The sequence below is a fragment of the Gobius niger genome (assembly GCF_951799975.1).
Source record: "Gobius niger genome assembly, chromosome: 1".
NCBI classification, from domain to species: Eukaryota; Metazoa; Chordata; class Actinopteri; order Gobiiformes; family Gobiidae; genus Gobius; species Gobius niger.
The window spans coordinates 71418593-71431022 of record NC_136852.1 but is presented as its reverse complement, the minus strand read 5'-3'; the positions used below and the strand labels follow the sequence as shown (position 1 = coordinate 71431022).

Genomic DNA, 12430 nt, shown 5'->3' with positions numbered 1-12430 from the left:
TTATGATGACCACTTCAAAACATTGGCTTTGTTTTCCTTAAGCCACTCTGTAACCTCGCTGATGTCTTGAGATGTTGCCCCAATATTTCCACATAATATAGAGCTCTTTCTTCATGATGTTATCTCTTTTGTGAAGTGAACCAGTCCCTGCCTGTTTCATGTTTCTTTTGGAGTAAGAGCTTCTTCCTGGCAGAGTTCTCTTTCCCATGTCGGTACAGGACTTGTTTCGCTCTGGATAATGACAAACTCTTACCAGGTTCAGCTTCTTCACCAGGGCTTTTGTTCTTGGGTTGACCTTCACATTTCAGACACAGCACGTTCATCTCTGGGACACAGATCCCGCCTTCTTTCTTTTTTATACTTGTGTGTAATTGTTTATAGCAGTGTTTCCCAACCAGGGGTACGGGGACCCCTGGGGGTTCTTGAGCACTTAGCAGGGGGTACTTGGAATTATTTAATATAAAAAAAAGAAGGTGAAACTGAATAGTATTTCACTATGAATTTCAAAGGAAAGTTAGTTTTAATTATGTTTTTCAGTAAATGGTTTGATTTTGAGAGTATTTTTGCTTAATTTTGAACACAACACACTGTTAAATAGTCACTTTGTAATAATATTGCCAAAATCCTCAGAGTATAAATCCACGACTCAAGGGGTACGCGAGGCAAAAAAGGTTGGAAACCACTGGTTTATAGCACCTTCAAATTGCACCCAAGGATGAATCAGACTTGTGCTTCCAAGGACATGACATCATCATCTGGCCTTTCCCAAATTGTTTAAAGATAAATGTATTGTAATCTTAGTGTATGTAAACGTCTGACTTTGTAGAAAGTAACAAAATCTATCTCTCATTCTTCTGGCGTTTTGCAAATAGAAATCATTTTAAAGACTCTAATTGACCTAAAAAAGTTAGTTCAAGTTAATTCTGGTTTCATGTCAGTGAGAAAAAAAAACTGCAAATGTGTCTATTTATAAAGTGTATGTAAACATCTGGTTTCTGCTGTTAATTAGAGCTGCTGCAGAGAAGGAAATTCCCTGTGGTGGATTTTGCGTGCCTCAATACCGCGGTTTGCGGTTTGTAGCTCATTAGCATACAGTGATGCATGGCCATTGGGGGATTATTTATGAAAATAGCAGCTTAATTATAGTCGGAGGTGCTGCAATTTTCAACCATTCGTTCTTGCTTAATATGATACAGAAATGCTTGTGCTCTGTTGTGCTGATTATGTGGACAGATCCTACAATGTCCATGGCATGACATCTGTGCGACACTGTAGCATCTGCATCTTACAGCCACTTCACTTCCATCGTCATAAATCTACAGATCCACCGCGGGATGCTGTCCCGAGAGGCCAAAATCCCTCATCTGAGACGGGAGACAATGCCATTTGTCTTTCGTGGTACGTCAGTCCTGATGACTTTCCAGCTTGACTTGTACAGATCCAACTAAAAACGCACAGAAGAGGCTATTACTCACGGACATCCTCACGGCTTGTGTTCGTTTGTTAATTCCATCTGTCCAAAAGATAAGTCCAAAAGTGCCTGTACCTACAAGCTAACAGTGCACCTTTCCCAGTGTGTCACACAGGTCTGGTTTCCCCACAGTTTTGAATTTCCATCCATCCATCCATCCATCCATCCATCCATCCATCCATCCATCCATCCATCCATCCATCCATCCATCCATCCATCCATCCATCCATCCATCCATCCATCCATCCATCCATCCATCCATCCATCCATCCATCCATCCATCCATCCATCCATCCATCCATCCTAGGCTAGGGCATCCGAAACAGATGCCCTAGCCACCTTAGCTGCTCCTTTCGACGTGAAGGAGCAGCGACTCTAATCCGAGCTCCTCCTGGGTAACTGAGCTCCTCACCCCCAGCCACCCTGCGAAGGAAACTCATTTCGGCTGCTTATATTCGCGATCTTGTCCTTTCGATCATTACCCAGATCTCATGACCATAGGTGAGGGTGGGAACGTAGATCGATCGGTAAATCGAGAGCTTCGCCCCCCGACTCAGCTCCTTCTTCACCACGACAGACCGATACAGCGACCGCATCACTGCCGACGCCGCACCGATCCGTCTTTCGATCTCACGCTCCATCCGCCCCTCACTCATGAACAAGACCCCGAGATACCTGAACTCCTCCACTTGAGGCAAGGACTCCCCACCGACCTGTAGAGGGGAAGCGCCTTTTTCCGGTGGAGAACCATGGCCTCGGATTTGAGGTGCTGATCCTCATCCCGGCCGCTCCACACTCGGCCGCAAACCGCCCCATGAATGAATTTAAGGCATTCAAATAAGACACACATTACTCTTCAATAGTAATTTTTATTTCATTTTTCACCACTGCTGGGGATAGTTTTGCTCAGGTCTGTAGCAAAATGCACCTGCCGGACAGGGGAGCGGAAAACACCCCTCAGCATCTACTTGACCACAGCCAAGTCTCCTCTCTTCTCTCTGCTCTGATTCAATCGGAAAAGCACATTATTTTCCTCCTGAGTATGACATAAACTTCCAGACAGGACTTAGCCGTTTGTATGCGGGGCACTTTTCAGTAACTTTGTGAAAGTTTATGTGCGTGATAAGAGCAGACCAGCTTTCTCTTACTCCACGGAGCAAAGATTGTTGTAAACTCATTACGGAAAGGTAGCGGCGGTTGATTTGATTTTTGCTACGTGTCCCTGCTCGACTCCAATCCCCGATCCCTCCTCTGAAAAGTACCGCGTGATAAAACTACTCTAGGAATCTATCCGTCCTAAACAGCTCCGGCTCTTTCTGATCCGTCTCTCTGTCTCCTGCCTCCCCCCGTGGGCCCACTTCCCTCTGACTTGCCACCCGCCGAACGTAAAGGCGGGGAAACTAGGAGAGGAACCGAGGAGAGAGGAAGCAGGGGAGGAAGGAAAGATAAGAGGAACAGCTGGAAGTCTGCGGCGCGCTCCCGACTCCTCGCAATCCCCCCCCCAAATCAAAGCATCCGTCTGGGGCTCGGCTCAAAAACACGCCTTCCCCGTGTCGACTCGAGCCCGTTTCACCCCGCGCCCAGGACTTCCTCGGCAATTCTTTAACCTTACTCCAAAAAATATATTATGTTTCCTAATTTGCGGATTATGCCTTAGTCTGACAGCGTGTGAGCTAATGGAGCTGTTGCACTAAATACTTCTGCAAAAACGGGCAAACATTTGATTTGTTTTGCCGTCGGTTGCTGGGATTTCGGGTCCCACTGTGAACACTTTCCACAAAATGGCCGCAGAAGTCTTCAGATCTGATTGTAGGATTTGGCAGCAGCTGTTATTTAGCGCAGTTCCCTGAATTCAGTCACGCCGAGTAAACGGTTCCAGTGCTTTGTGCGCAGTAGTGGCTTTTCGGTCACTATTGGTTTTGTTGGACATTTTAAGAGCTTCAATACTGCTGCTGTAGCTTCTTTGTGTGGCATTTATTAGTGCAAAAAAGTATGTTTCCTTCATTAGACTTTATTACACAGGTTGAAAACTCTGAAAAATCTTGACGCTAGAAGGAGATGGAAACAAAATATCATTGTACCAGAGAATCTTTTATTGTCTCTGCATTCGAAAACTCAAGGGGCCAGAACTTGTGCGTCTAAATGCAGACTACAGCGACACATTTTGCGCTTAACAGCCTTTTCCTCCAACCAGACTCCACGGCCGGGAAGGGGGGAGGGAGAGGGGTTGTTTAGCTCACGATGGAGTTAATACAGTTTTTCGTTCGACCTGTGAGAGCCTATAATGCTTAAAGGAGCAGGCCACCGTTTTTACATACTGAGATATGTTCTTACTTTAGCTTAGATGAGTTCATGTGTACCGGTCTGGTCTTCACGCGTGTCCTTAGTCACGTAAACACAGCACAGACAGCGTTAGCATTTAGCCTCTCCTCCTCTCCTCTATGGCTCCAAACCAGGTGAAGATAGAAGCTAACGCCGTTACACTATAAAGTATAATTACACAAAATTAAACAATGTGGATTAAAAGGGGAACTATATTGTAAGGCGTAATAATACCAGGAGTAGTTCGACATCCGCGCAGTAATATCTTCACTTTACTGTGCGGATGTCGATGTGGAAGAGCTTAGTAGCTTCTCACCTGGTTTGGAGCTATAGAGGAGAGGAGGGGAAGCTAAATGCTAATGCCGTCTGTGCTGTGTTTACGTGACTGAGGGCACGCGTGAAGACCAGACAGGTACACATGAACTCGTCTAAGCTAAGGTAAGAACATATCTCAGTATGTAAAAATTGTGACCTATTCCTTTAAAGGGACTATACGGAACTAGGAACTTGCACTTATGCAAAGCACCAGATCTGGCCCAAGAAGTTACACGTTTTGGGATATTTTTGGGATGTTTCGTCACGTCTTTGTGGACTGGAGAGTGTCACTTTTTCTAGACTTGAAATTGAATCATGAGGAAAAGTTATGGGAATTTCATCTGCTTCAGATCTTACCAACTTCAAGCGTGTGACAGATAACATGTGGGAGAAACAGGAGCCAGGCCAGTGGCTGATCTACTTGTCCTCACCAGTAGAGGCCATTGTTTGCTCTTTGGACATCAATTTGTGTAAGCCTGTTGTGTTTTTGGCTCACCAGTAATCGGGACAGTCAGAACTTGTCATGATGTGTATTCTGTCCCCTGTTTTGGTTCGTCTCTGGTCCTGTGTTGATTGCCTGCCCCGCCCTGATGTGGGCCTCAGTTCTGCATGTATTTACTGTATACCTCCATGTTTCCCGTGTCCTTTGTCGGGTCATTGTCAACGTCATCCCTGGTTCCTTTGAGTATTTGTTCCTCCAGTTCTTCGTGTAATCTCTGGGTTAGGGTTAGCTTAACTCTCCCCTTCCTTCCCTCTGCTGTCCTTTTTGCACCAGAGTAGCAATTTCTCCTCCTTGCATGCGCTCTACATGAGATAGAATTGAGAATAAAGCTAACTTAATTTAAAACAAAAATGGAAGGCTGTCAATTTGCAAAAACACCAGCTTCAAACCCGATCAACATCATGAGAAGTTGCATAATGTAACAGAAAGGCTCCGAAAGCGCTCTCTCTCTCTCTCTCTCTCGGGTGGTCTCCTGCTCAAACGCTCTGCCCAATATGTCAGCACAAGATCTGAGGAAATAGATTTCTGAAAAGGTGACACTCCAAAAATCCCTTCAAAACTTGTGTTTGAGCTCGAAATGAAAGGGGAATTCCGTTTGAATCCGCTCCCTACAGCATGGCCTCATTAATCCAGCGTGACACATGCAAAGAGCCTGTCAGCGAGCGTGCACACAGCCCCCCACGTCTGACAACACGCTGGCTCCGCGCTGGAATTTTATAAATATGCTCTTTTTCTGCTTGTCATTTGTGTGTTGACAGCTAAAAAGGGCTCCAAACAAAGATAAATGGAGCGTTCATGTGAGGAGTCCACAAAAGCGCGCGTGGCCGGGCGGGCGGTGCAAGGACCGTATTGACTGAGACTCGGGCAGCGCCAGGGGAAGGCCAGGGGAAGGCGGGATGACAGATGGGCCCCTGTACGCTGCTCCAGTGCGGGGTAGAAGAGCTCTCCACAGCCCCTGTTCGCTGGATCTGGGAAAATAAATGACGCTATAACATGGGCATTTCTTGGCTGGTCTCTGTCGCTGTGTTTAAGGAGCTTCACGCCAAATAAATGCCCCGCCGATGTCTGCAGGGCGGGGCAACATGATGCTTCTTCTTGTGTTGTCTGCTTGTAAAGACCTCGAACAAGAACATAAATGCATTTCTTTTGTTTTCGCTCCCATTTTTCATGCGTTGAACTCAAAGATATGAAACATATTCGCTACACAGTAGGCCCATTTCTCTCAAATGTTGTTCACAAATCTGTTAGCGATCACTAGTGCTGCGCGATTAATATTTATCGGATTGAAATTGAGGTTTTTGCTACTCCAGTAACCTAACTTCAAGGGGATGAGGTTTTTCTTTTTTCCTTACTGCCTTGCGCCTTCGTCATTTTAGTGAAAGACATGTTTGTCCTTCAGAATTCTGGAGCCTTGTTTACTTAGGTCACAGAATATTCATTTCATCGTGGAGCTGGTTGAGGTGGTCAACATCCTTTTGGTTGTTGACGTAAATATGAAGCGGGTTTTCATAAAACAAGCAGCGTTTTGCAGCTTGTGATTCGGAGAATGCATTTATGTAGCCGAATAGGGAGACAGAAGTGTAAGAGAATGCCACGTTTATTAGATTAGATTATTAGATTCAAACTAAGGATGTTAACTCCATAAAATGCCTCGTTGCCTCTCACAGATTTGGATCTTTTTGCTGCATAAATCTGAAATGTATTAACCGAGTACCATGATGTTTAACACATTGAGTGCCGAAAACGGAAAAACACGTTTTTTTTGTTTTGTTTTGTTATTCATTGTGAAAGTAGACACTCTAATACACCTTATTTGTGGTTTTGGTAGCTCTGTGATGAACAGAACTGAAATAGATGACGATCAAAAGCTTCTGATCTGGACATTTTGTATGTATTTTTGCGTTTATTTTATTTTTTTAGTCCGCAGGGGCGTGGTGTTGTGTAGTGAACAGATGTAAACCCGACACTCACTGGAGCGCGTTTGACAAAGCAGAGCAGCTTTCCATGGAAAGATCGAAACAGTTGAGATTTTAACTGAGTTTTTAAATGGTTAAAATCTGTCAAAGGACGACTGAGAAACATCCTGTTAAAGTCTTCAATCCGAGAACCAGGCTGTTTAAATGCACACGCCATAAAAAGAGATCGAGAACACGCGTGTTTCAAAACGTGTCAACAATGTTGTCATTGAAAATGGACTTGAAACGGAAATATTTAGGCATTTGCCTCTTCACATAACGTTATTGCCCGTCCAGAGAGGAGGAGACTTGAGTGAGTTAATCAGAACGGAGAGCGTTGCATTAAACCCCCGTTATCTCCGAATTTAGAAAAAAAATCCGTGATTTTGATCAAAACTAGCCTCTGTTTAGCTTTTGATTTCTCAGGAACCGAGGCACATAGAATTAAACTGTTTTTACCTACGGAGAGCTTAGAGTCTCACCTTTCAAACGAGCCACATCATGTGTCCATAAATCCCCAAAACAGCGCGGCCTCAATGTGTTAAGCTAAGGATGTTTTTCTGACAACTCCATAAAATGCCTCTTTGTCTTTCGCAGATTTGTGTCTTTTTGCTGCATAAATCTGAAACATAATAACCGAGCACCGTGATGCTCAACAGCACTTTTAGAAGTATATATGCAACTCAATGCTCAATTGCATGAAATATAGAACATACGCTGTGTTTAAAATATTAAAATTGCAAACTGAAGGATTTTTGTCAAAATCCTGCAGCCCGAGTGATCTCTTCTCCTTTGCCAGAATAATCCATCCCATCTCCGAGACGTGGCATATCAAGATGCTGATTAGACCGTATGGTGTGCCTTAGGCTGTCTACAATAAAAGTCCTGTGTCTGGAACAATTTCCTCTCAATTGTTTCATACAGAGGGCTCAACTACAGGGTTAGTTGGTTTTATTGCCCCAGGACCCAGGGGAGACCGTGTGTTTCCATCTCTGCAGAGGACGTTACGTGGCTGAAATATCCGCTGCCTTCGCGATATGGTAATTGCAACCGTCCAAACTGCTGTTTCAATTTGATTTCGTCCAAAGAAACAGTGTCCATCCACGGTCTGTGTAACAACTTCCTATAGCCGTCTTTTGGTCTGGTGCTTTCTGACAGCCATCCTCAACGCCTCAATGTGCCTGTCCCCAACGGAGCTCATTCTGTCTTACAATAAAGACACATTTATTTGGTGGAAGTGGGCGCCGTGCTGAATCAGCCCGGAGAGCATTACACACCTGACTATGCACATCATGAATAGGCTGTTTATCCTGTCTCGTCTCCTCTGTCCTGGGCTCAAACACTTGCTTAGTCTCCTTAGGTTTTTCCCGTGTTTATTCATCATTTATGTGAAGGCTCGTAAGGCCCTCGCTTTGCTCCATATAGCCGGGGAGATTCAATGCAGTCTTCGTGAAAGGCTGTTGAACTGTCTGCGCTTCATGCTATTCAAAAACATTATGTCTCGCCTTTTCAAACTCGAAATTGTTCGCTGAATGTTAATGCTCAGACAGCGAGAGAATGTTTTGACTACACAGTTTCTTTAAAGGAGACTGTATGTAGCTCGCGCTTTTGTTCAGGTCAACTTTTGATGCTTATAAACACTCTTTTGTGCGCCTCAGCCTTGACATTTTACATTTTATCATTTGAAATGTGGGCTATGTATGGAAAAGACACAAACAAGTGAGAGACTGGGCTGGGCAGGATTTCAAATTGACCTGGGGCAATTGTCTGTCCCAGTAGAGGCAGAAGCTAATCTTTAGCACTGCTTAAAAGGCGTTCAATTATTTAAAACAAGCAGACCAATTTACACATAATGCAAATACAAATAAAGGCTACTGTACAATAAAGCTGATGCTTTGGTCTTTACTGCAGATGGGATGAATGTTTTTTTGTGAGTGTTTTTATTTGCCAGTGGGACCTTGTACCTTCTGCCTGAGGGGAGCAGTTGGAATTGTCCGGGGTCAGCAGGGATCAGGGTGGCTTTCCTGGTCACTGCCTGCTGGTCTGAGAGCATCTGTGATTTTCAATGTTAGCTAATGGCATGCTAATCACTGATGAACACACATTGAGTGGAGAACTGCTCAGAACAGGTCACGTGACCATTTAAAGGGCCTATCTCACCTCTCACCAGAGAGAGTTGCCGAGATTGCTGTGACTGGGACTGATTTTGCGCGACGGAGTTTGCGCATGGTCTTCGAGAGGTCTACACGGTTTCTACTACTCCTTGGTATATGTCTTGGAGACATTGTAGGGTGTCATAGAAACGTCTCACAGGTTGAGGACAACAAATAGTATTTGTGGCACAACTGCCTAAGACCAAGCGGAGACCAAGCCGGACTTAATGTGGACAGGTGGCGGTGGGATTTTACCTTTGTCCTTAAGGTAACCACTATTTCATGCCCTAGTTTATTTATTCCTGTGAGGAGTTAGCTGTGTCTCATTGGAATAAATAAACAGTACGTGACAAAACCACGCAGATGGGGATAATCACTCGTGAAAAACATGTTAAAAACTCCTCTCAGGATGCAAATACTTCACACCTTCATTGATAAATGTAGGTGTTTTAGCCTTGAAGCAAACAGACATAAAAATAACAATCTGAGACAATCTGAGACAACCTTATTTTGTTTTTAATTTCAGGTAAAAATGTGGACAGGAAGTAGTCGTTAGCCCACACTGGCCAACAGGAAGTTACGGACACTGGGGCCAGCAGGACTCCCCAGAAAAAGAGAATCTGAATCTGTGACTCCTGATCAATTAAAGGCTCAATAACTGAAGGATGACCACAGCATTTTCTTTTCTTTCTCTCTCTGACAGAGGTTCAGCCCTGTGAGAGAGGTGGCGCCCCCTGTAGGAACGTATGACGACCCGCGCAGCGCACTCGAGGTGCTAAGGAAGTCCACTGCAGTCAAGAACAGTCCGTTCTGCAGCTCCGCCGCGCGCTTCAGCCCTGACTATTGTAGAACCTCTCTGCCAGGTACAAGACAGTGTTTCTGTGACAACATGGAGGAAATCAGGTAAAGAGTTGGAAAGATTTTAAGCATTGACTTAATTAAAGAAAACCACAGTAAAGCGCTGGAGTGTGACCAATTTAGTTGCAAATGTAGAGGTGGGGAATATACCATCTACAAGATAATATCGAAATTGCAGTTTGGAAGATGTGCAAATTTACGATATCGAGTTTATCTCCAATGTCAACAATATTGCCCTACCCTATGCTTTATTCTTGCTTTTAACACTACTTTAGGACCCTTTCTTTTAGGTGAAAGGATATATTCTAACGTGTGTGTGTATTTCTGTAGGCCCAGGCTCCTATAACATGTTTGAGCATGGCATGGCGCGGGACAGCTTTAAAAAGGCCTACCTGGACAGAACTAAAGGAGGGTTTGGCTCCAACGCTCAGCGCAGCACCATCTTCAACTCACGGTGGACAGAGGGGCCCAGTCCAGGGCAGTACCAGGTCAGTGGAACTCACCGGCTCCTCTGACAACTACAGAGACAGAACTTACCCTGGTTTAACCCTCGCCTCCGAGCGGGGCGGTCGTTTCCCAATGCCTCAGGTTCCTCCTTCAGTCTGTGATTAAAATACAGCCCGCGCTCCAGGTGTAAGTACGGGTAACAAGAAAGTAATTACACATGTGTAAGCATAGGTACTCCTACATATGTAACAAAGGGGAACAATGTGTAATAAGGCAGTACAACGTGTCACTACGTGTCAAGGTGTAGTAAAGATAATCAAAGAGCAATTAATACAGGGTATCCGCGGGGTCTTAAAAAGTCTAAAATTCAAGAATCCAAATTTAAGGCCTTAACCTCTTAAATCCCACCTGAACATGTTTTCTCCAAATTCTCCAAATCTAAAAGCTTCTTCAAAACAGAGGCAAAAAACGAGAAGAAAATGAGGATGTAAACGCAACAAAAAAAGCTAAAAAGTGACCAAAAGAAGTGACAAAAATCCAGCAACAAAAGTGACAAAAATCCAGCAAAAAAAAAGATAAAAATCCAGCAAAAAAAATGACAAAAATCCAGCAAAAAAGTGACAAAAATCCAGCAAAAAAGTGACAAAAATCCAGCAAAAAAAAAGATAAAAATCCAGCAAAAAAAATGACAAAAATCCAGCAAAAAAGTGACAGAAGAGCAGCAAAAAAGTAATAAAAAAGTGACAAAAACACATAAGGGAAATAAAAATTGACAACAATGGCATAGAGGTGAGAATGGATTTGGTTTTGGCGGGTGGTAAGAGGTTAAAAAGTCTACAATTCTGCCTATTTGGTCTTAAATCCATGGTAAACTGGTCTTAAAAATTAACGTTCAACGACCCAATTATTTGCGCACAATTTAGTTTAAAAAGTCGACAAATAAATGCCCAGAAGCAGCGATGAGGAGCCGCCCGGCGAAGCGACGCTGACGCACTGGCCGCCGCACTGGCCGCCGCACTGGCCGCCGCACTGGCCGCCGCCACAAACAACGGAAACTCAGCTATAGTCGAGCGAGGCAGAAGGACTCTCCTTCAGAGCTTTATCCGCCCAAAAAAACGACTGAAGTCAGCAGAGTTTAGGAATCCAAAACATGAGCAAGGTGTGGCTGATGGATCCGTAATGCTGCTGTCGGGGGAAAGACACGTCCAATATGAAACAACGTGGAGATAATCCTTCGCTGTAAATATCCAACTCAAGGTAATGAACGGCATAATTCACAATAAAGTTTGTCCAAATGTTGGGAAACACAAAGCGAACGCTCCTCTGCTCAGGGACAGAAGGAAATGAAAGTCCTGTTACTTTAGAAACACGTTTCTCAGTTTGTTCATCAAAACATCTGACAAACAAGTTTAGAAAACAGAAAACCTAGACTAGATTCTGGCCTAATAATAATATATTTTATTTTTAGAAACAGTGAATGTTTACCAGCTCAAGTATTACAAAGCATTTTAAATACAAAATCTAAATATCTGTTGTTTTCTTTCATTCAGTCGATAATTGTGAGTAATTATTCAATCTCAATATTCTTATTATGGGATGAGGTTGTTAAAACTTGGTTGTTGAAATGCCTAATGTGAAAAATGAAGTTCTTACATTTGTACATCCCACTGTGAAATCAAAAACAACAGTTTGACGCTTGGATTTTTGTGACAGTGATTTTCTTTACAGTCCATTTCTATATTGCGCGTTCAAAAACAGGTCTTATTTTTGAGATTTTGTGGTCTTAAAAAGGTCTTAAAAAGTCTGAAATTTGACTTGTCCAACTCTGCAGATATCCTGTAATAGTCCTGAGCGATCACATAGTTGTGGCAAAAGAGAATGTGGTTTTATAAATTGTGCATTCACTTTAATGTTGCAGGACGGCAGTATTACTGTTGTGAAAGAGAAGACATGACTCCAGGCATTTTTATTGATTGTTGTTTATTTTTTATAGTGAGACACCGCTGCCTTTAACAAGAAGAAACAAGAGCGAACAGAGAAAAAATAAGCAGAACAAGTCTCCAAAAATGATCACAATATCAAAGCGCACGTACGCCATAAGTACATGTGATATAATGATGCAGTGGTTAGTGCTTTTACTTCACAGCTAGAAGGTCCCAGGTTCAATTCCTATAGGTCACACATCAGCACAGAAAGGCTCCGTCTGACTTAGAAATTATCATTAAGCGTGATCATTTTTGGACGCTTGTTCTTATTTTTCTCTGTTCACTCTTCTTTCTGCTTGTTGCAGTCACAAGTAAGCAAGGCGTGGGAACCCAGGGTGCTGAGGGCGCTGCAGCACCCCCTGGTGGATAGTTTGTGAACTGCAGGCAATATTAACCCCTTAACTCCCACCTGAACCGAGCAC

At 43.6% G+C, this 12430-nt stretch overlaps 1 protein-coding gene across 1 annotated transcript in view; it reads left to right on the top strand.

The window, feature by feature from the left end:
• The window catches only part of stpg2 (sperm-tail PG-rich repeat containing 2), a 155077-nt gene that overhangs the window by 42687 nt on the left and 99960 nt on the right, over positions 1-12430 (top strand). The window contains exons 8-9 of the mRNA XM_079552425.1: positions 9422-9581; positions 9907-10064. Of these exons, the coding sequence (XP_079408551.1) occupies positions 9422-9581; positions 9907-10064 (318 nt within the window). The remainder of the gene's footprint in view (positions 1-9421; positions 9582-9906; positions 10065-12430) is intronic.